We start from the raw sequence: 24,226 nt of genomic DNA on the forward strand, positions 1-24,226 counted from the left end.
TGTACATATATATAAAATATATATACTCATATATGGAGTATATATAGAGTATAGAGTATAGTTTGGAGAGTCAAACACAAAAGAGAATATTAAGGAAGGTAGTCAAAAGCATCAAAACTGAAGAAAGGTCAAGGTGAGCCAGGACTAGGAAAAGGCCATTCACTGCAACAGTTGGGGTCATTGGTTACCTTTAAAAGAGAGATTTAATTGAAAGAGTAATTTCTAGCCCCATGTAGGGCTGGAAGAACCAAATTTGAAGAGTTGAGTAGACAGGTATAAAAGAAATGTAGGCAATCAACATAACTGTTGTTCTTGAACAATTTTTCAAAGTTTATTTCACATAGCATTTATATTAGTCTTGCATTCTTTAATTTCTTAAATGTATTCCCAAATCTTGCCTTTAGTCAGACTGGGAGCTCCTAGAAGGCAAAGAACTATATATTTTCTTATTTTCCCTGCCTCTCACCATAGTGACAAACTGAGTTCTTTGAATAAAGCAGGCTCTCAAGAAATGCTTATTGGTTGGCTGATCGAAATTGAAGCCAAGTTTCCATTATAGGATTTGAGGGTCAGGGCTGTGTGAATAAATGTTTTCCATAGTTCAATATTTATTGAATATCTGTACAGTGTAGGCATTGTGCTGTCTGTGAATGGGAAGGAGGAGGCTATAGGACATAGAGAAAGCTTGCAGTATAGATTGGGCAATACACAAACACTGTTAATGTTTCCTCTTATTTCATTTACTGACTGTCTAGCTGTAAGTTGGGGAAGAAGTGGGGGAAATATACAAATGACTGGTCTTGTATGATTAAGGGATTTCTTTCCTAGTTGTGTATAGTTGGTAATGGTCAGGGAGCTCGCTTGATTCAAGACCTCTAGGGAAGAAGCTTTCTTTCCTCCTTACTTTTCTGAGTGCTTGGCTCATTTTGTGGTCTAATATTCCATACTTATGTCTCAGTATCCAGATTTATGCTTTATACCTAACTTCCTGGTGTTTGCTATTCCTGAGCAGGAGGGGATGCCAGGAAATGATTTTGCCTTCCCTTCCACAACAGGTTGTAGTTTCAGCCATACTGTTGTGTGCCCTCTGGACCTGTTCCAGTCCTTTCCAGGACCTTCTCTGTGGGTGATTCCTGGGAAAGGAATATTCACTTGCCTTACATGATTCATTTGCCTTACATGACCTGTTTAGATCGTATATTCTGGGGAAACAAATATTAACATGTGTTCTTAGATGATAACAGTTTCGGCCCTGAGTTAGGCTACAAGTGATTTCTGAGCACCCAAAGGGAGTCAACTAACATACTTATATGTGCACAAATGTGTGTGTTCATGCTTGTGTGTGTATGTGTGTGGGCACACACATGTGCATGTGTATGTGTTTGGATATGCTCCCAGTGATTGATTGAACAACCCTATTAGTTCAGTTAAAGTACTACACTTAATGATAGTGTACAATTTTCCTAAAATAAGTAGAATGGAACCTAACTAAAACCTGACTGCCCTATACTTCTTGCACCGAGGCCTCATCTGTACGTAGCTTCAGTAGGCTCCAAGGGTTTAACATACTGACTTAAGAGCATGTGTTTCACTTGTGATGGATCAGAAGTATTACCTGCTTCCTTTTCCTAAATGGAGAACTAGACACAGGTGGCAGTCATCAACCTAGAACAGAGCTTATGAGATATGTAATGCCCAATCCTTTCAACTCCTTAACTTCCACTGGTATGTCATTTACATGGTGGCCAAGGACAAGCTGCCAGGCTAGTGTTGTCTGTGGTTGTTTACTCCTCAGGAACTCTCCCTTCTCCTTGACCTCTGATACAACTGGGTACAATCAGTCAACCAATATTTATTAGACAATTACTAAGTGCCCAGATATTGTACTAAATTCTGAGAATACAAAAAGAGGCAAGAGACTTCCACTGCCCTCAAAGAGCTTATGACCTAGTGGAGGCAATAACATTCAAACACATATATATGGCAACTAATTAATAAGGGAAGGCACTGAAATCAAGGGGGGTTGAGGAAGGCTTCCTGGAGAAAATAGGATTTTAGTTGGAACTTAAAGGAAGCCAAGAAGATCAGTATCAGAGTTGAGGAAGGTACAGGATCATGGGAGATTTTGGTTATGGCTTTGGAGTCTGATTGGAGCCTTTACATTGGTTTACCAAGGCAGCTTTCTAGTGACAGAAGTTTACATCGATAGAAGGCAAAACTAAAGGTGTCCTGCCAGTGATAAGGCTGCTTTTTCATCAGCATTGGCTTTTAGGGAAGATGATAATGTGATACTCCACACCGACTTTACTTGTCACACTAAAACCCACCCTCACACACAGTGAGTTATAATGTCATAAACAATGTTTTTGGTGAAGTAAGTTAGTGACAGAAAAAATAACTTATAATTATTTATAAGTATGAGCCATGTGAATTTATGTGCCGTGTGTGTGTGTGTGTGTGTGTGTGTGTGTGTGTGTGTGTGTGTGTGTGTGTGTGTACGATGTAGGGATGATTAGGAAGGATTATGAGCTCATAAATATGTATCACTTTCCCCAAATGATAAAAAAGATTGGAACGGGGGAGAAGTGAATATCACACTCGCTTCTTTTCATCTTACAAATCTTCAGTTTCCTCCTGGGAATTTCCCTAATGCAGTTTGTGTGTCTCTTCACTTCTCCCTGATTAACCCAATTCATTGATATGCCAGCTCAGGAAGCCAGCTTGGTGTACAAGCTTGCCCGCTTCTCCTCTCAGCTTGTTATTTTTACTTGATCTGGCTTATTGGTGGAGGAAATGTGCACATACAACCCATGTGTGGGCTTATGAACTAGACTGTCCTTTGAGAAAGGTCTGAGTGTGGGCTATAAGAAGCCTGCCTTTCACCTTCCCCTCCCTGCCCAGAAAGCACCACCCCTTACAGCCTGAGCACAGACTTAAAAAGTGGTAGCTTCGAGGCCCCCTGAAGTTATTGTTTCCTTAGGATCTCATCTATATATAAAAAGAACCTGCTTGCAGTGACTCATGCCAGCTTCTCCCTTGCCATCTCAGCAAAGAGAATGAATTTTTTGACGTCAGGCAGAAAGAACAGGTCATTTTTGCTGAAGGGCTGAGGTGGTCTCCTTTGTTTTCTTCCACCTTCTCCACTATTCTTCTGAGACTTATACTCCAGAGAGTTCTGCTTCAATTTTCATTGTGGGGGGCAATGTTCTTCTACTGAAATGAATCTAGGCACCAGCTGGGTCCTTGGTTTAGTATGGTAAGCCTTCCTCAAGGGAGACTTCAAAGTGGGGAAAGCACTTTGCAGAAGGAGCACCTCTCCCACACAATCCCTTTGCATATTTATTATCTTCCTTCTTGTCTTGGCATGGAAAATAGAGAGTAGTCATAAAATTTAGAGATGGAAGGGGATGTTACTAGAAGAAGGATTATGAGCTCATAAATATGTATCATTTTCTCCCAGTGATTTAAAAAAATGGTGAGTTTTTCATCACATTACTGATGAGGAAACTGAGGCACAGAACAGTTCAAGGACTTGACCAGAGGAGTAAATAGCTGACCCAAGAGTCAAACCTGTGTCTCTCATTCCTGACTTTAGTGTTCTACAGCATTTAACATTTCCTGGAGCTTAGGATGTATCTAATAAATGCTTATTGAGAGTTGACTGGCATTACTCCTTCTGAATCTTGGTCTCCTGGGTAGGTGAGGCTCTTTGGACATTGTGTCCCATTTCTTTTTTTTTTCCAGTGTATTCTTTTTTTTAAAATATATTTTATTTGATCATTTCCAAGCATTATTCATTAAAGACATAGATCATTTTCTTTTCCTCCCCCCCACCCCCCATAGCCGACGCGTAAATCCACTGGGCATTAGATGTTTTCTTGATTTGAACCCATTGCTTTGTTGATAGTATTTGCATTAGAGTGTTCATTTAGAGTCTCTCCTCTGTCATGTCCCCTCAACCGCTGTATTCAGGCAGTTGCTTTTCCTCGGTGTTTCCACTCCCATAGTTTATCCTTTGCTTATGAATAGTGTTTTTTTCTCCTGGATCCCTGCAAATTGTTCAGGGACATTACACCGCCATTAATGGAGACGTCCATTACGTTCGATTATACCACAGTGTATTAGTCTCTGTGTACAATGTTCTCCTGGTTCTGCTCCTCTCGCTCTGCATCACTTCCTGGAGGTTGTTCCAGTCTCCATGGAACTCCTCCACTTTATTATTCCTTTTAGCACAATAGTATTCCATCACCAACATATACCACAGTTTGTTCAGCCATTCCCCAATTGATGGGCATCCCCTCGTTTTCCAGTTTTTGGCTACCACAAAGAGCGCAGCTATGAATATTTTTGTACAAGTCTTTTTGTCCATTATCTCTTTGGGGTACAGACCCAGCAGTGCTATGGCTGGATCAAAGGGTAGATATTCTTTTGTCGCCCTTTGGGCATAGTTCCAAATTGCCCTCCAGAATGGTTGGATCAGTTCACAACTCCGCCAGCAATGAATTAATGTCCCTATTTTGCCACATCCCCTCCAGCATTCATTACTTTCCTTTGCTGTTATGTTGGCCAATCTGCTAGGTGTGAGGTGATACCTCAAAGTTGTTTTTATTTGCATTTCTCTGATTATAAGAGATTTAGAACACTTCTTCATGTGCTTGTTAATAGTTTTGATTTCTTTATCTGAGAACTGCCTATCCATGTCCCTTGCCCATTTATCAATTGGAGAATGGCTTGATTTTTTGTACAATTGATTTAGCTCTTTATAAATATGAGTAATTAAACCTTTCTCAAAGGTTTCTATGAAGATTTTTTCCCAATTTGTTGTTTCCCTTCTGATTTTAGTTACATTGGTTTTGTTTGTACAAAAGCTTTTTAGTTTGATGTAGTCGAAATTATTTATTTTATATTTTGTGATTCTTTCTATGTCTTGCTTGGTTTTAAAGCCTTTCCCCTCCCAAAGGTCTGACATGTATACTATTCTGTGTTTACCCAAATTACTTATGGTTTCCTTCTTTATGTTTAAGTCACTCACCCATTTTGAATTTATCTTGGTGTAGGGTGTGAGGTGTTGATCTATTCCTAGTCTCTCCCACACTGTCTTCCAATTTTCCCAGCAGTTTTTATCGAATAGTGGATTTTTGTCCCAAAAGCTGGGATCTTTGGGTTTATCGTATACTGTCTTGCTGAGGTCGCTTTCCCCCAGTCTATTCCATTGATCTTCCTTTCTGTTTCTTAGCCAGTACCAAATTGTTTTGATGACTGCTCCTTTGTAATATAGTTTAAGGTCAGGGACTGCAAGGCCCCCATCATATGCATTTTTTTTTCATTATTTCCCTGGATATCCTTGATCTTTTGTTCTTCCATATGAACTTTGTTATGGTTTTTTCTAAATCAGTGAAGAAGTATTTTGGTAGTTCAATGGGTATGGCACTAAATAGATAAATAAGTTTGGGTAGGATGGTCATTTTTATTATATTGGCTCATCCTATCCATGAGCAGTTAATGTTTTTCCATTTGCTCAAGTCTAGTTTTAGTTGTGTGGCGAGTGTTTTGTAGTTGTGTTCATATAGTTCCTGTGTTTGTCTTGGGAGGTAGATTCCTAGGTATTTTATTTTGTCTAAGGTGATTTTGAATGGGATTTCTCTTTCTAGTTCTTGCTGCTGAGCTGTGTTGGAGATATATAGAAAAGCTGATGATTTATGTGGGTTTATTTTGTATCCTGCAACTTTGCTAAAGTTGTTGATTATTTCAATTAGCTTTTTGGTTGAATCTCTAGTATTCTTTAAGTAGACCATCATGTCATCCGCAAAGAGTGATAACTTGGTCTCCTCCTTGCCTATTTTGATGCCTTCAATTCCTTTATCTTCTCTAATTGCTACTGCTAGTGTTTCTAGTACAATGTCAAATAGTAGAGGTGATAATGGGCATCCTTGTTTCACTCCTGATCTTATTGGGAATGCATCTAGTTTATCCCCATTGCAGATGATATTAGCTGATGGTTTTAGATATATACTGTTTATTATTTTTAGGAATGACCCTTCTATTCCTATGCTTTCTAGTGTTTTTAATAGGAATGGGTGTTGTATTTTATCAAATGCTTTTTCTGCATCTATTGAGATAATCATGTGGTTCTTGCTAGTTTGCTTGTTGATGTGGTCAATTATGTGGGTGGTTTTCCTAATGTTGAACCAGCCCTGCATCCCTGGTATGAATCCTACTTGATCATGGTGAATGATCCTTCTGATCACTTGCTGGAGTCTTTTTGCTAGTATCCCATTTAAGATTTTTGCATCTATATTCATTAGTGAGATTGGCCTATAGTTTTCTTTCTCTGTTTTTGACCTGCCTGGTTTTGGAATCAGTGCCATGTTTGTGTCATAAAAGGAGTTTGGTAGAACTCCCTCTTTGCTTATTATGTCAAATAGTTTGTATAGTATTGGGATTAACTGTTCTCTGAATGTTTGATAGAATTCACAGGTGAATCCATCAGGCCCTGGGGATTTTTTCTTAGGAAGTTCTTTGATGGCTTGTTGGATTTCATTTTCTGATATGGGATTATTTAAGAATTCTATTTCCTCTTCTGTTAGTCTAGGCAGTTTGTATTTTTGTATATATTCATCCATTTCTCCTAAATTGGTGTATTTATTGCCATATAATTGGGCAAAGTAATTTCTAATGATTGCCTTAATTTCCTCTTCATCGGAGGTGCTGTCCCCCTTTTCATCTTTAATGCTGTTAATTTGCTTTTCTTCCTTCCTTTTTTAAATTAGATTGACCAGTACTTTGTCTATTTTGTTTGTTTTTTCAAAGTACCAGCTTCTTGTCTTATTTATTAAATCAATAGTTCTATCACTTTCGATTTTATTAATTTCTCCCTTAATTTTTAGGATTTCTAGTTTGGTTTTCTGCTGGGGGTTTTTAATTTGATCGCTTTCGAGTTTTTTCAATTGCATTTCCAATTGATTGATCTCTGCTCTCCCTTGTTTGTTAATATAAGCATTCAGGGATATGAATTTACCTCTGATTACCGCTTTGGCTGCATCCCAAAAGGTTTGAAAGGATGTTTCGCCATTGTCATTTTCCTCGATGAAATTATTAATTGTTTCTATGATTTCTTCTTTAACTAAACGGTTTTGGAGTATCATATTGTTTAATTTCCAATTGGTTTTAGATTTGGTTTTCCATGTACCATTACTAATCATTATTTTTATTGCCTTGTGATCTGAGAAGGCTGCATTCATTATTTCTGCTTTTTTGCATTTGTGTGCTATGTTTCTGTGACCTAATGTATGGTCAATTTTTGTGAATGTGCCATGCGGTGCTGAGAAGAAGGTGTATTCCTTTTTAGCCCTATTTATTTTTCTCCATATGTCTATTAATTCTAATTTTTCTAAGATTTCATTCACTTCTTTTACCTCTTTCTTATTTATTTTTTGATTTGATTTATCTAAATTTGATAATGGTTGGTTTAAGTCTCCCACTAGTATGGTTTTACTGTCTATTTCTTCCTTCAATTCTCCTAGTTTCTCCATTAGAAATTTGGGTGCTATATTATTTGGTGCATACATGTTGATTAATTTTTTATTAATTAATTTTTATTTATTTATTTATTTATTTATTTATTTATATTATTTTATTATATTATTATAATTATTATATTATATTATTTATATTATATTATTTATATTATTTATAATATTTATATATTATATAATTAATAATTAATTAATTAATATTTCCTCATTGTCTAGAGTCCCTTTTAACAAAATATAATTACCTTCCCTATCCCTTTTGATCAGGTCTATTTTTGCATTGGCTTTATCAGATATCATGATTACCACTCCTGCCTTCTTTCTATCAGTTGAGGCCCAGAAGGTCTTACTCCATCCTTTAATTCTGACCTTGTGGGTGTCAACGCGCCTCATGTGTGTTTCTTGAAGACAACATATGGTAGGGTTTGGATTCTAATCCATTCTGCTATTCGTCTACGTTTTATGGGTGAGTTCATCCCATTCACATTCAAAGTTATGATTGTCATTTGTGGACTCCCTGGCATTTTGATAGCCTTCCCTAATTCTAACCTTTTCTTCTTCGGCTCTACCTTTTAGTCCAGTGATTTACTTTGAATCAGTCCCCCTTGTCCCCTCCCTTGATGTTTCCCTTTTTAGTCCCTCCCTTTTTCTTCCCTCCCCCTCCCCCCTCTCTTTCCCTCCCTTTTTGTTCTCCCTCTCCCCCTCCCCCCCTTGGTTTTCCCTTCTCCCTACCCTTGTTGGGTAAGATAGAATTCAAGATCCCAATGGATCTGGATGTTTTTCCCTCTCAGAGTTGATTTCCCTGAGATTAAGGTTTAAGTAAAAAAAACCCCCTCTCTTCCTCTCCTTCTTATAGGAGTTTTCTTCCCCTCCCCTTCCCATGTGAATCTTTGTGTGAGAAAGATTATTCTATTTGGTCTTTCTTTACCCCCTATTTATACATTACATTTCCCCCACATATTAGTATACATAGATTGATATAAATGTAGTCCTTATAGAAGAGAGTTTGAGTAAAAGAAGAAGATAACATTTTTCCCCTTTCCTTAATATTTACCTTTTCAGGTATTCCTTGCTCTTTGATTTTCGGTATCAAACATTCCACAGAGCTCTGGTCTTTTCTTTGCAAAACGTTGGAAATCTTCTATTTTGTTGAATGCCCATACTTTCCCTTGGAAGTATATAGTCAGTTTTGCTGGGTAGCTGATTCTTGGTTGGAGACCCAGCTCTCTTGCCTTTCTGAAGATCATGTTCCATGCCTTACAATCATTCAGAGTAGAACTTGCAAGGTCTTGTGTGACCCTGATTGGCATTCCTTTATATCTAAATTGTCTTTTTCTGGCTTCCTGTAGGATTTTTTCTTTTGTTTGATAGCTTTGGAATTTGGCAATTACATTCCTGGGAGTTGTCTTTTGGGGGTTTAGTGTAGAAGGTGTTCTGTGAGCTCTGTCAGTGGCTGTATTGCCCCCTTGTTCTAGAATCTCTGGGCAATTTTCTTTGATTATATCTTGTATCACCATGTCGAGTTTGTTGTTTATTTCTGGCTTTTCTGGGAGTCCAATTATTCTTAAATTATCTCTTCTCCCTCTATTTTCCAGATCTGTCACCTTGTCGGTGAGATATTTTATGTTCTCTTCTAATTTCTTGGTATTTTGGCTTTGCTTTATTAATTCTTGCTCTTTTACACGATTGTTGTCTTCCAGCTGCCTGATTCTGGCCTTTAAAGCCTGGTTTTCCTTTTCAGTTTCATCACACCGGTTTTGTAGATGCTTGAATTTCTTTTGCATTATTTCCAACTTTTCCTCCCAGAAGGCTTCCATCTTTTTGGTCATTTCTGATTCAAATTCTTCATGGGTTTGTGGAGAGTTTCCATTTCCTTTGGAAGGTTTTGGAGCATTTTCTTGTATATCATCTTCTATCTCCTCTGTATTTTGTATTTTGGCTCCATAGAATGTGTCCAAAGTCGCCCCTTTCTTCTTATTTTTCTTGGTATTTTGGGGCTTCTGTGCTTCTCTGGAGTTTGCCATCTCTGAATGTGGAGGATTAGCTTTTCTTATCTCTGTCTGGTGTTCAGAGGCTTTAGTCCTGGGCAGATTGTCGGTTCTATGAGGTTTCCCTGGGTTAAATTGAGTATGCCTCACTGGAACTGGAGTGGAAGGGTCGGACCAGGGGGCCACACTCTCCCCTGGCTCTCTGGGTCGGGTTGCTTTCCGGAAGTTGCCTTCAGAATAGCTGGCCGTGAGGCTGTTTTCATTGGCCTGCGGGGGGATGGGCTGCGGCTTCCCGGAGCTCCGAGGGCAGTGACTTTCACTGAGACTTGGATAGCAGGATCCAGCCTGTGAGGCTGTCTTGCCCGCCCTGAGGGTTGCTGTTGTTTCAGACAAGCCTGCTCTCTGCAGGGGAGCTCCGAGGGCAGTGACTTTCACTGGGACTTGGATAGAAGGCCCTGAGGGTTGTTGTTGTTTCAGACGGCCCTGCTCTCTGAGCAGGGCGGGACTGTGGCTTCCCGGAGGCTTTGACTCTGCGCTCCTACCCCTTAGGTCTGAGTGATCTCGGGTTCTGGCTTTTGAGGGGGGCCGTACCTTCTGATCCAGGTCCAGGTCCAGGAGGAGGATTCCCAGGGTCTATGCTGGTGATTGTTTTGAATTTCGGCGCCTTAGGAGCTTATAGTTTGAGATCGGTCGGGAAGGGTTTTCCGGAGATCTGAACTTTAGCTTTCTCTAAGCCGCCATCTTGACCGGAAACTTGTGTCCCATTTCTTCACCCTAGTGTGATCTCTCCTCTCTTTTCCAGTACCAGTTTAGGACTCTTGGTGTTCTTGCTAACCGTTATTTTTTTTTAGGGGGAAGGGCACTGACATCAGATGATTTTTCTCATATATGAATGAAGTATCTGCTCCTCTGGCTTCTGAAGCACTGAGTTCTTTAGAATCACCAACTTCAAGGAACTACCATCAGGTTGAACTGATGTGTATGGGCCCCTCTTGAGTGAATCCCAAGTCAATTTTATTCCACCTACACTGAAAGAATGTTCTGAATCTAGTTTCTTGGATTTGGCCTCCTACCTGTCACAGTAAAACACATTCTTATGTGTCCTCCTCAAATGTGATCTTCTTAATAAAGGAGGGGAGTATACACTCATGGCCTGGACTAGGCCTGTATTTGTAGCCATTGGCAATGAAAATGCCCATGGGCAGGCAGAGCTTCACTGTACTTAGTGGTATGAAGATCTCTCATCTTCATTGTTTGGGTGTGTATTTTTCCCCTGCTCACAGGTCAAACTCTTTATTGATTTTTTGTGTTGTGTGTATGAGGAGACTTCTGTCTCTCTCCATCTTTGCTGTGTCACTTTGTGCTGCCAGTCTTCTTTCACATTCCTCTTCCTTCTGGTTCTTCCCTGTACCCTAGTGGCTATTTCTGGGGGCTCATTCGTCCTGGTGTGCCTTAGGTTTAATACCTTTGCTTAAAGTAGCTGTTGGCTCACTAGACAAGGTTCAGGTTGAATTTTTTTCCCTGACTGGTTGTTATGATGCTTTGGTTTCATAATCTTGCCCCATTTCCAATGATCTCCTGTCTTGTCTAATTAAAATTACTTGCACTGAGTTGAGCTGTTCTCAGATTCTTGCAGCTATTTGGTGAGTTGTCTTCAGTGTTCTCTTCCTTGCTCCTCTAACACCCAGTCACTTTGCTTCTTGGTGGTTTGGTTGAAGGACACCAATAATGGGCCGTAAAAGGGGACCTTGGCTTGTTTCCCAGATTCCTACAAGGTAGATAGAGATGAAATTTGTTCTGGAGGACTCTTGTGGTTTCACTAGTTCCATCTGTCTCCCCTCCTTGGTTGGGCCTTTCTCTCTAGTGCTGTTGGGCTGTGGATAATAATAGCCTGTTTTCCTAAGCAAGATGAATCTTGTGTCCTTCTCCTTTGGGGGAGGCTTAGTGACTTCTCTCAAGAACTGCACTGTATCCCAGTTTTCAACTCTTTGGAACTTCTTCAGAAACATATCTGATCTCAAAGCTGTTGATTAATCTCTGGTTTTAACAAGTAACCCTTTCATTTGTTTTGTTTTTTTGAGGCTAGGGGAGTATGTTGCCCTTGAAAGCAGTTGGGGTAGTGGTGTCACTTTTGTCCTGGCAGTGTGAAAGAGGGCCAGCACTTGGTACCAGGTACCCTACAACTTGTATTGCCTCTGAATTTGCTGCAGAGTGTCATTGTTTAGTTTTATGTTATAGATGCCTAGGAAGAAGTTCCATCAGAAACCTTCCTCTAACTTTTTCTTAAATTCCTTGCTAGTTGGCACAGTCAGGCATTTGATAATTTAAGGATGCGAGATTTGATCCTGAAGCTGATGGAAGACTGTCCTTTTATTACTCTCTTTGGGCTACTAGGGTTTTATTTTGGGCAAGAGGGAGGCTCCTATGTTAGCCTGAATGTCAGTAATCCTGTGTATGTCAGACTCCTGCCTGCCTTTATCCCAACCCTCCACTAGAATGTAAACTGCTTGAAGGAAGGACCTGGGTCTTTTTTAATTTTTATTCACATAGTTGAATTAAATTCCTGAGGTAAAGAGTTCAGTGACTTTACTCATCGAGAATATTCCCTATTCCCTTTACTGAAGCATCTTGCATGAGTCCTACAAGTTAATACCAAGAGGCAGCTGCAGTGTAATGGAAAGAATGTTGAACCTACAGTTGGAGAAAGGCTCCAGTTTTTAATTTTGACAAGTTGTCTGTGACCTTGGGCAAGTCATATAACCTCTTGAGCTTTACTTTCCTCATGTAAATTAGGTCTCTGTCAAAGGGCTAGTGCTTTCTGAACTTCAAGGCACTGTATAAATATGAGTTGCGGTTAATCAGTTGAAATTAATAAACATTTATTAAACACTCTGTGCAAGGCACTGTGCTAGGTATGCCTTGCTTGTTAGTCTCCTTTGGAAGACATTGGTCAGGGAAAGCCATGGCAGTCTTCAGGTTGATTGGTAGTGAAGAGAGAGAGGAGCTATGGAAATAGAATGTATATTTGGCTTAGAATTGAGCCTGGACAGGATGGGATATGGGATAGGAGCAAGGATACCCCACCCCACCCCAGGAGGTGACATATAGTTGGGGGGAAAGAATTGTCTGACCTGATATGGTCCCATTGTTTCTGTTTGTAACAGCTTCTGCTGCTGATGTGTACAGCCCAATTCATCAGGTATTTATTGAGCTTATTAATGAACCTTGTTCTGTTTGGCTCTGTGGAGGAGACTATATGTATAATGAGATCTTTCCCTACAGTAGGGCTGGGTTTTCAAATTAGTTGTGTTGCAAGATAGTGTATAGGATAACTTTCTATACATAGGTAGTCTAGAGGAGAGTTCCACACAGTTAGGATACAGTCATGGAAGCATGGTATATGGGGAAACATCCTGGATTTGAAGGCAGAAGACCTGGGTCTGAGTCTTCCCTCACTTTGGGGAAGTTATGGCGTCTTTCAGGGCCTCATTAAAGTGAGAGGTTTGGAGGATGAGATGGTCTCTAAGGTCCCAGGCAGGTCAGATATTCTGATTCTGGGAAATGCTGTGAAGTCATTCAGAGAGGTAAAAGAACAACAGTGTCTGAAATTTTCAGAGAAGTCAACAAACTTTGATTAAGAACAAGATTAAAAATGACTATATTTTTGACCATCAGAAACTTGGATTCTTTTTTAGGAAGAGAGGGACATAGATTATGTTTGTAAATAAGTGTAATTCTAGGATAAAGGGTGATAGAATCAAGAGAGATCCTAACATTCTTTAGGAAAATTTAACTTAATGAGGAATAAGAGAAAGCCCTTGAGCTTAGAGTAAAAATAAAGACGTAGGATGCAAACTGGACTTTAAAAAGAAAGTTAAAATTTGGGTAAATGGAAAAGGGAGAGGAGGACATTCCAAACAGGATAAAAGATGTGATCAGAAGCATGGAGGTGGGAAATGAGTACAATGTGTGCAGAAAGCAATGGTCAAGCCAGAAGTAAGATTCCTTTTGGGGAAGCTGGAGAGATAAGGTGGGAGAAAAAGAGTAGGCCTGTTGCATACCAAAGAGAGTAATTTGGACTTGATTCAGTCGTGTTGAAGGGATATGAAGTGAGGGAGGTTGTATATTCATAAAAGTTTTGTAGATTTGTGGTTTGGTTGTGTGAAAGATAGGCACAAACTACATATATTCCATTTGCTACATTTGGGCCAGTGAGAAGGCTCTGTATTCAAGTCATTTTCTGTGATATTTTCATAGGAATTAATTATTCAGATTAAGCATGTTTCTTTTTGTTTTGCTATTTTTATTGAAATTGCCTTGCATATTTGAAGACAATTTGGTACAAATTAATTTGAATAACCTGCTAAATGTCAAATTACTGAATATGAGGATTTGAAAGATTATTAATCTATAAAGATGTGAATTTAAAAATGTATGAAAGATATGACTATTGTTAAAATGGAACAGCAAAATAAATTTTATATATTTTGGTAGCTAGTTTAGCCATGTTTAATGCTTTCTGACCCTTATTAATACATATATTATAATATTTATTTTAAATAATCCCTGAATGTTATTGAGAACATATGACATGAAACTGATAAACTTACCATTATCTAGCACCTCATGATATACAGAGGGCTTGCTTCACAAACGTCTCTAAGATTCCTAGCTCAAATATTATGTCCATTTCAAAGATGAGATAACCCACTTCTAGAAGGGAAAGTGATTTACTCAAGGTTGCCAAACTAGTATGTGTAGGAACCAGGGAGCAAAGCAATTTTCTAGTCATTCCAGTTGGTGAATCATCTTCTGTTTTAAATTGTCTTTGACTGCTGATAAACAAAGCTTTCTAGTCCTTTGGATTGTATTCCTGCCCTTCAGCCATATGTTGATTCAATCATTTAGTATCTATTAAATCCCAGATATGTGGCTGTGGGTAATTCACTACTCTTCTGGGTCTCAGTTGCCTTATGTGTAAAATGAGGATAGTACAACTTGTAGTATTTGCTTTACAGGGTTAGTGTGTATCAAGTATTAAATAACCAGTGTCAAGTTAATGTAGAAATCAATCACAAGAAATTTAAGTGCTTACCACTTGCCATGGGATGACAAAGAAGGAGAAAAACAGTCCCTGCCCTCAAGAAGTCCGTAATATAGTATGTAAAGCCACATATAAACTTAAGTACTTACAAATTGCATTAAGAATAGATGAAAGATACTATCAGAGGTGGAGGCTTAAGCATCTGGGGAAGACTGGGAAAGGCCCTCTGCGGAAGGTAGAGTTTGAGCTGAGCTAAAGGAAGCCAAGAAATCTGAGAAGTAAAATGAGGAAAGAGTGTTATAGACATGAGAATACCTAGCATTAAAGCATGGAGATAGAGGGTGTCATGTACAAGACATGGGAATTAGGCCTGGGTAGTATGCATGTGGAGGGGAATAAAGTATAAGAAGGCTGGAAAGGTAGGAAGGGAGTCGTGTTTAGAGAGAGAGGACTTCATATTTGATCATGGAAGCAGTAGAAAACCACCGAGGTTCATTAAGGGTATGTTGAAGGGGGATGTAAGTGATATGGTAAGGCCTATAGAAGACTATTGCTATGAGGTGTGTTAGACATGATGAGGACCTTAGCTAGAAATGGAGTTGTGTGAGGTCAGAGAAGAGCAATATACATGAGATATCATGATAGAATTGGTAAGATTATAAGTTTCTTAAGGGCAGAGTCTATTTTTGTTATTATTATTTGTGGCACATAGTAGGCATATTGATATTAAAGATTATTGGATTTGGCAACAGATTGGATGTATGGAATTCATGAGTAAAAGTGAAGAGAAGATTATGACACTGAAGTAATTTCCTCCCTGCTTGCATTCCATCATGTCCCAGGAATCTTTTCTTTTCTTTTTTCTTAAACCATTTCCTTTTGCCTTAGAATCAGTACTAGTATTAGTTCCAAGGCAGAAGAATGATAAGGACTAGACAATGGGGATTAAGTGGCTTTCCCAGGGTCACATAGCAAGGAAATGTCTGAGACCAGATTTGAACCCAGGTCTTCCCAACTCTAGACCTGGCTCTCTATCCACTGAGCCACCTAGGTGCCTCTCTCAGGAATCTTTTCATCTTATAAGGTCACTTCAGCTCTGGAACTCAGACCTTGCCAGTGCTCTCTGTTCTTAAGGCTCCTCCTTCCTTCTGATTAGAGGGAAGAGACCTTTCCTCCCAGAACTGCCATTTCTTCACCCTTCACTCAGTTGCATTCCTTCCCAAATCTTCCTTATATAGATCCTTCTTCTCTCCTCATGTTTTTCTGCTTTGTTTTGCATGTTGTCTTCTCCCATTAGATAAGCTCTGTGAGGGCAGGTTATTCTTTTGCCTTTATTTGTACTCCTTGCACTTAGCACAGTGCCTGGTACATAAATACTTAATAAATGTTTTTTTACGTGACTGATTGAAATTGTGCACCTAGATGATGATACCCTCAACAATAATAGGAAAGTTTGGAAGGGGGTAGAATTTAGGGGGAAAGGTGATGATTTCTGTTTAGAACATGAGTTGAGATACCCACAAAGATTTCCAATTTGAGATGTCCAAAAAAAGCAGTATTATGATCTAATCTAGGGAGAGAAATTTGCTCTGAACTTAAAGGTCTGAGAGTCATTTACATTGAGACAATAATTGAACTCTTGAGAGAAGATGAGACCACAAAATAAGAAAGTATAAGATGAAAAGAGAAGAGGATGAAGGGACCCTTATGGTTAGTAGATGGTTATGGTTAGTAGATGGGACATGGATGAAGAATCAACAAAAAAAACTGAGAAAGATCCATTAGAGGAGGTCTAGGAGACATCAGTATCAAAAATACCTAGAAAGGAACCAGTATCAATGAGAGGAAGGTGATCAGTGGTGTCAAAACTTTGCAGAGTTAGAGGGAGTGAGGATTGAGCAAAGGCGGAGATCCAGCAATTAAGAGAGTGTTGGCAACCACTGATGGTTTAAAAAACAAAACAAACAGGGTTATGCAATGTCTTAATGCAGGAGTTCCTTTTATGAAAAATTTAATTTAATTTAAAAAAACCCCTTATCTTCTGTCTTAGAATTGATAGTGAGTATCAGTTCCAAGGCATAAGAGTGGTGAGGGCTAGGCAATGGGGGTTAAGTGACTCTCAGGGTCACACAACTAGGAAGTATCTGAGGGCAGATTTGAACCCAGGACCTCCTGTCTCCAGGCCTGGGTCTCAATCCACTGAGCCACCCAGCTACCCCCTACCCCCTTTTTAATTGCATTTAAAAAACTGATAGAAACTGGTGGTGAGGTAGAGGAAAGGGAGAGCATTAGGTCATAGGGCATGGTATAATCAAAGACATGGAGGTGGGAGAATATACCTGGGGCACATTTGAAAAACAAACAAGTATTCTGTCTCCACTAGGTCATTGTTTTCTTTGTATAAATTCTGCCTTCCTTGTTAGGGCTTGAGCTTTTGGAGGAAAGAGAGTTACAGAGAGTTCAGTAGGTGTCCAGGCCATGCCCCTAACTATCTTCTTACCATTTCCCAAGTTCCCACCTGCCTTTCGATTTCTACTGCTCTGGGCCCAAGTCAAGGCCCAGGTCATCTCTTTCAGGCTGACCAGGCTGTGTACCCTAGTTTCTACTTTAGTAAGGTTCACCAACCCTGCAATCACTAGCATATTCTTCATACTAAATAGGCCATTGCTTTCCCTAATGCCAAGCTGACATTTGACTAAACATAAGACAAAATCTAGGTTGTCTTCTTGATTTATGTTGTCTGCTTTCTTTTATTCCATGTGACCTGTTTATTCTTTTTTGAGTTTCCTGGTGTCCTTTGGCTGTCTCTCTTTTATATTTTGTGAATAGTACTTTGACTTTCAAAAGGTTATTAGTTTTTTTAACCTTTTTTTTTAAATGGAGGAGTGTTTGGACACTTAGAATTAAATTATCCTGATCTTGTCATTATAAATGCATTGAGTGTTGGCAAGCTCTCATCACTCCAGAGGAGGCTGTGACGTTCCTTATCTCTTTCCCCATCATATCTCTTGTCTCTAGATCCTGACACCCCTTGGTTACCTGTTACATTGCTACAGCACCAAAATTTTCATTTCTTTCTTCATAGTAGTTAGACACTAATAAAACATCCAAAAAGATTTTGCTCAGTAGAAAAAGGCTAAGTGGAAGTTGTGTTTTTGTGTCTTACATGTTGTTCCTTGCCTGTGATCACGGATGTCTGTCATTGGGTCCAATTCTTTGTGGCTCTGAATTTGTGACAATGTGTCTTACTTTCTCCTTTTGCAAGTTGAAAGTTGAACTTTTGGACATGCAGCTTTTGTGACTGGTATCTTTGCCATATGTGGCTTTGGGAATGCACATCAAGGCAATGTTTGCTTCCATTGCTTCATATTGTGCCATTTCCTGGACAGCTCTAATTCCTGATGTAATTTTTTTCATCTGGCATTATGTACCCTGTAAAGCTTGTGTTTCAAATCCTTTATTAGTCAGGGCAAAAGAACTTTTCCAGATGGGAGTAAATGTGACCTTTTTTTTTTTAATAGGGGTGACTTTGTGAAGGCATGCAAACAGTTTTTCCCTTTCCCTTTTCAATTTTGCCTAAGAAAAGCAAAAAACCCAAACAAATCCTTTTAGTCAGTTGACACTTGTATCCATCCTGCCTAGGGATAATTCCCATATCCTGAGTTTTTCATTGAGGAAACAGCTCACTGTCATTAATATGGACTAGAAGCAACTAGAGGTTGAGGAAGGATGTTGGACATACGAGATCTGGATTCACTTTCCATTTCTGAAATTTACTGTGACCATGGGAAAGACACTTATCTCTTGGAGCCCATTTCCTCAAATGGGAAATGAGACTGACATTAATATGGGGTTATTGTGAAGCTCAAAGGAGACAATGTATATAAAGAACTTTATAAACCTTAAAGTGTATGGAGAAATGTTAGTTATTATTACTTCCCCAAATGATCTTTGTTTCATAGCAGAAGTGATTTTGAAATTGATTGTTGCAGATCTTCTCATGTCTGAATGACAGCCCCCTCCCCACTTCATCGGTCCCAGGAACATTATCATGCTAGGCTTAATTTTTTAAAAAATCAAATGTATGAAGTGCTTTGAGTCACTCAGGTATGTGTTCTTCAAAGGAAGTGTTTGTTGTTGCTACACTTTATGTAATTTTGGAATCTCTTAGGTCATACTGGCTCAAAGCTAATTAATATTCTTGAAATGAAAGCCAAACGTTATGACCCTAATTTTAGTGGATGTTTGGCAAGAATTTCTTTTCTTCCCACTGAGCCATTCACAGCAAGCATCCTGTGGCCCTAGAGGGGTTTTCTAAAAGTATGTCTGGAAGAGTATAGTAATTCAGTAGGTAATTAGTCTGCTATATACATGAGTAGAAGTTCTTTGGTTCAGAGAACAAGGCTAAGGTTTGTTTTTAGTTTTTATCTTTTCTTGGTCATAATATTTTAAAGATAAATTAGAAGGAAAATTTCATAATTCAGAACTTGGGGGCACTTTGTACTCTTCTATGCACTACTTACAGAATTTATTATGTTCTATATTATATTTCATCACTTCTACAGGACTATGAGCTTTTATTTAATTAGCCATTGAATCTTTTCTCATTGCTTGGCCCAAGTCTCACATATTAGGGACTTCATAAATGTTCGACAGTTGAATTGATGCTTGTCGTTTTTTTGACAGATTCAAAGTCAACAACACCATTCTTCATCCAGAAATTGTGGAGTGGTGAGTATTCTTGAATTTATTTATCCCTCATAAATGGGCACTTTCCTCCCATCCCTTCCATCATATCCAGTGACCAGGTCTGAGGCAATACTCATCCCTTAGCTCCTATTTCCAAATAAGGTCAGGTTCCAAAATTAGGATCAATCTAGAGTTTAAAGAAGAGGCCAGGTGGTAACAGGGACCAGAATTTCATGGGAATGACAGGCAAATTCAAGGGATAAGGTGGAAGTGAGAAGTTGGGGGATGATTGACCAGAGGTGAAGGTTTCAAATCACAGACAGAGGACTAACTGTCTGTAAGAAATCAGGTGTTACACCCCCAGGGATACTGATAAAAAGACTATGATTTCCTTATAATCAGTGTGTTAGAAGTAGGTGACACCTTCACTCAGTCCCTAAGGTGAAACAAAAGTAGTGAGAATGCCCTAATGAGATGAGTGGTACAGGATGAGCATCCCATCTCAAATCAAGTCCAACTTTCTAACAGAGAGAGCACTTAACACCTCTTATTGAATTTTCTCCTGGGAATAAGGTCATCTGAAAAGACTGGCTGGACTTCTTTAATAGTATTTTCATTTTTTAAAAAAATATCTTCTGACTTGCCCCTGAAATTCCCTTCCTGAAACATAGTTGCTCACAGGGCCCACATCTTGTCTCAGTGCTGGTGAATCAACAACGTCCTATCGATATTTCCTCGATTCCTAATTCCTCGACTTTAATTCTAGTTAAATCCCATGGCTCTAAGATGAACTTTGCTTCATAAGAATATATCCTAATGTTATGAAAACGAGTACCTGAAGGAGAAATAATTTGACACTCATTGCAAACAGCAGAGTTTTATAAATGTCACATCATTACAGCTTCCTTTGGGATGGGTTTTAATGGCATGGGCCCTTTGCTGTTCTCATGACTGTAATAATTGTCAATGAAATCCATTGTAATCATCATAATTGCCTGCCCAAAAATGAGAGTGATGCTGGATGGCTCGGATGTTGATGTTTTCCCCTAATTATGGGAGGAAGTGAGATTCAATATGAAATTGTCTTTCCCATGATGTCAATTACAACTTATTAGTGTGTTCAAATGGCACCACTGAGTCCTATTGGTTTTATTTCTTTGCTCTCTTCAGAAAGTGTGATTGTGTCTAGGCACTTAGCTTCATTTAAACTCTAAACAATTAGTAAAGAACTTGGAGTCAGGAACCCTGGGCTCTAATGCCAACTCTTACTGATTTGCTGTGTCACCTTGGGCAAATCTACTCTTGTTCTCCTTTTCCCTACTATAAAATGGAAGAATCTTTCCTCTACCTCCCTCCCTCTCCCCCAGTGGATCATTCATTAATTCTAATCAGAAACTCTATATTGGCTTTATTGAAGTAGCAAAGCCTTTTGACCATTGGATCAAACTTATTTTAGTCTTATCAGTCCCACTCTCCTGTCCTGGGTGGTGCCCATTCCTCCACTCATAGTGGCAGGGAGGGTTTCTGAAGGAGAGAATAATTGAAGTTTCCCCATTCTGCCATAGCGATACCAGGGTTGTATCTCAGTGTTATTATAAAAGGGTAGTAGGAAGAAGGGAAAGACTAAAAAGTCCAAACCAGCAATGAAACAAAAATACCATTTCTCTCTGCCTGGGTCATGTAGCACCTGTTTAACTTGTTCCCTGTGTATCTCAGGCATAGGATCAGTTCGCATCCTCTGAATATGTAACATGATGTCTGGGGCAGGCAGTCTCAGAGGAGCATGTGTGATCCCTCAGTGGGAAGAAGCCAGGCCCTTTTGCATAGTTGTCTGGTTCACAAAGTGGATAATGTCATGTAGATGACTTCAAGAGCTAATGACATTTGAAAGCATTCTTGTAGCCATGCACCTGGTTTGCAGGTGACTCATGCAGCCAAGGGAATTGGTGACAATAGCTTTGAAGGCAGAGACTAGTACAGGACTGACCCTAAATAGTGATGGGTCCATAGATTTCATGACTCACAGTTTTGAGGAGCTGATAGCATTGTTTTCCTGTTTTTAATGATGAAGGACACATTCTTCCTCAAGTAGAGCAAAAGAGGTACCCCATGCCCTGCCCTGAGAAGATTTTGTTATGGCCGTAGTTTCCGCTCTCATTCAATTGTTTTGGCAGACCACTTTGGCTTGGATCCTGGTAGCACAAATGCTCCCAAATGGAGACTCTTGACACATTTCCTGACCACAGAAACCAGTGTGGTTCTGATGAAAGTACCTTCGTACAAACCCTCAGTGCTGTGCTCCAACTGAGCCTCTCTGTAAAGCCCAAGTTCTGAAGCAAGTCTGCCAGGACTGATCCTCTAACTCTGCAGAGGCCTGGATAATTCAGAATTGTTGCCTCACCCATCTGTTTTGCTACTGAATACCATTTTGCAGTCAAGTTTGGGGGAAGAATGAGACTTGTAAAAGTGCCTGGTGATGGCCCAGATGACAGAGTTGCAGTTGTTGCTGATATATTGGGTTTTCCAATATGGCTTCTCATGTTGGCTGTTGCAAACCTGTGTGCACGTACTGACCTTCGATGCCTGTGTGCACGTACTGACCTTAGATGGCTCAGAATTTCGAATTTCTCAAGAAAGAGCCAGAGTGATCTGCAGGCATCTGCTTCCTAGAGTAGCAGAAGCTTCGTTTTTATGTTTTTGCCATTCAAGTATTATCCATTTCCTTGTGGTGACTGTTTTATTATACACCATTATCCAGAGCAAATGCCTTGTGATTTCCTGTAAATTCTAATGTAATCATATTCTTCCCCACAAACATGAGATCATAGTTGATAATTTCTTTTCTTACCTTGGGTATTGTAGTTTCAATGTGTATAAGTCTTAAGTTGAAACCCAATAAGAACAGAATTCTTGCTTTTGTAATTTAGAATATACTTCTTTCCTGTTTTGCAAGATTAAATTGTTCTGAAGGTAGGGGTAGGAAACAAAAGGAGCCACTTTTTCACTGAATAAATAGCTCAGTACTCTGTTTACAGTTCAGAACTCTTAGAAAAACCATAGAAGAATGATAGAAATTGCTATAAGAATTCTGATATTTTTAAGTAAATTTGTTTTAAATGGAGTCATTCTATTTTTAGAGCTCTTAATTGAATGAAGGGAAATTATTCTGAATGTTATTTAGAATATAATTCATTATATTAATTAGGCAATTAGATAAGATGCATATTTCTATCTACCTGCTTTTTTCCACGTCCATAACCCTGAAGTAACAACAGAGCGTAGCATGAGAGAATTTATCAAGAGATCTGATAGCTAGGTGATTTGTCATTTGGCCTAGAAAAGAAGAGAATGACTAAATATTCTTAGGATTTTGTTATGGATTCAACTTGACCTTCAGTTCACATTAAGGAATTATATAGAATCACAGAATTTTAGAGCAAGACTAGATAATTTAAGAAGAGATTTAAGTCTTAAGGTTAATTTACCATTTTTTTATTTTAAATTAAGATATTTTAAACCCCCAATTAACAAACAAGCAAACAAAAACTGACCAGAACATTTGATTCCCCAAGCATTCTGTGTAACTGAGGTTTTACTATATCTAAAGAAAAACAAAAGAGAGGGTACATGGAAGGAAGAACAATCAAATATGAAAGCATGGCCTATATTTCTTATATTTAGGATGTCCAATGAAATTGAGCAAATGAAGGCATTGAATTTGATGCTTGGAAATCTGAGATCCTCTTCAGGAGTGTTCAAGCCATCCTGAGCTTGAGGCACCTCTATAATCTCTCATCTACCACCTACATTCAGAATCCTTTTACATTGCAGCATATAAAAATATCACTAGAAAAAAAAGCATCTCAAAAATCATTCATTTTCATAAGATCCTGGTTTGTTTGTAAGAACCAGTTGCTTACCTATTTCCTCACAATAAATGGAGATAGTGAGCTCATCTCTTTCCATCCTTGTCTTTGGAGAGCTTTAGTCTTCATTATTCTTCTGTTAGTCATCGGTGAGTCCCTGGTCAGGGGTGAACATAATCACTGGGAAGCCCTCCAGCTACATAAGTGGCTGGACCTCAGATGGGCAGAGTATCTAGCTTGTTCATCTTTAGGCATGAGTTGAGAACTTCCTTTTTAAAGTTTCTTTGTTTAATACAATAGCACATTAAGTCTTAAAGATCAATTTAAGAAATACTTCATCTTGCCTTGCTACTGTTTTAATCATTGCACCATTCATGCCTTCTTTAACTGATGTCTTAATTCTGCACTTTGGCCCTGAGGCAAGTTTGTGAAGGAAGAACATTTTAAAAGTCTCACAGATAAATCTCTACCAGGTTCTGGCTTTTATCTTCCCATCTCATGGCAGATTATTTAACAGATGACTCTAAAACTTCTGGGTTTGAGTGGGTTTTATTCTTTTTGTTTCCCCAGTTTTTTTTTTACTTTGTCCCCCAAGACTTTAGAGTCATAGAATGTTCAATCAAGAAGAAACCTTCATGCTTAGTTAGTCCAGTACCCTCAGTTAGCAGAAGAGGCAGCAGGCTTTTAAAGAAGAATTCACTCAACCAATGGAACTTAGCACTTTAAGATGAGAATCAGGGCTAGAACCCTATTCATGTAATACTCTCAAAAATTTTAATGACTCCTTATCATTGCCTTCCAAGTAGTATTCATCAGACTCCTTCACCTGGCATTCAAGGCCAAGGCCCTCCACAATCAAGTACCAATAGATTATTTCCAGATTTCATTCATTCGATTCACCAAAAGTGTTCAGGTAGGATAAGGCAGTTGAAAGAACTCTGTATTTGGAATCCTGTTTTAAAATCCCAATGCTGCCATTTATGTTCTATATGACTTTGGGTTAGTCATTTTGCTTCTTTGGAGCTCAATTTCCTTAATGTTAAATTGAGGCTAGATGAGCAGTTTTCTGAAAGCTGTGTCACGTCTACATCTATGGCCCCTGTGGCC

At 39.0% G+C, this 24,226-nt stretch overlaps 1 protein-coding gene across 1 annotated transcript in view; it reads left to right on the forward strand.

Annotated features, from left to right (window-relative positions):
• PEPD (peptidase D) overlaps positions 1–24,226 on the forward strand; it is a 280,769-nt gene that overhangs the window by 69,441 nt on the left and 187,102 nt on the right. Inside the window, exon 7 of the mRNA XM_007474760.2 lies at positions 19,251–19,295. Within this exon, the coding sequence (XP_007474822.1) occupies positions 19,251–19,295 (45 nt within the window). The remainder of the gene's footprint in view (positions 1–19,250; positions 19,296–24,226) is intronic.

The sequence above is a fragment of the Monodelphis domestica genome, chromosome 1, assembly GCF_027887165.1.
Source record: "Monodelphis domestica isolate mMonDom1 chromosome 1, mMonDom1.pri, whole genome shotgun sequence".
NCBI classification, from domain to species: domain Eukaryota; kingdom Metazoa; phylum Chordata; class Mammalia; order Didelphimorphia; family Didelphidae; genus Monodelphis; species Monodelphis domestica.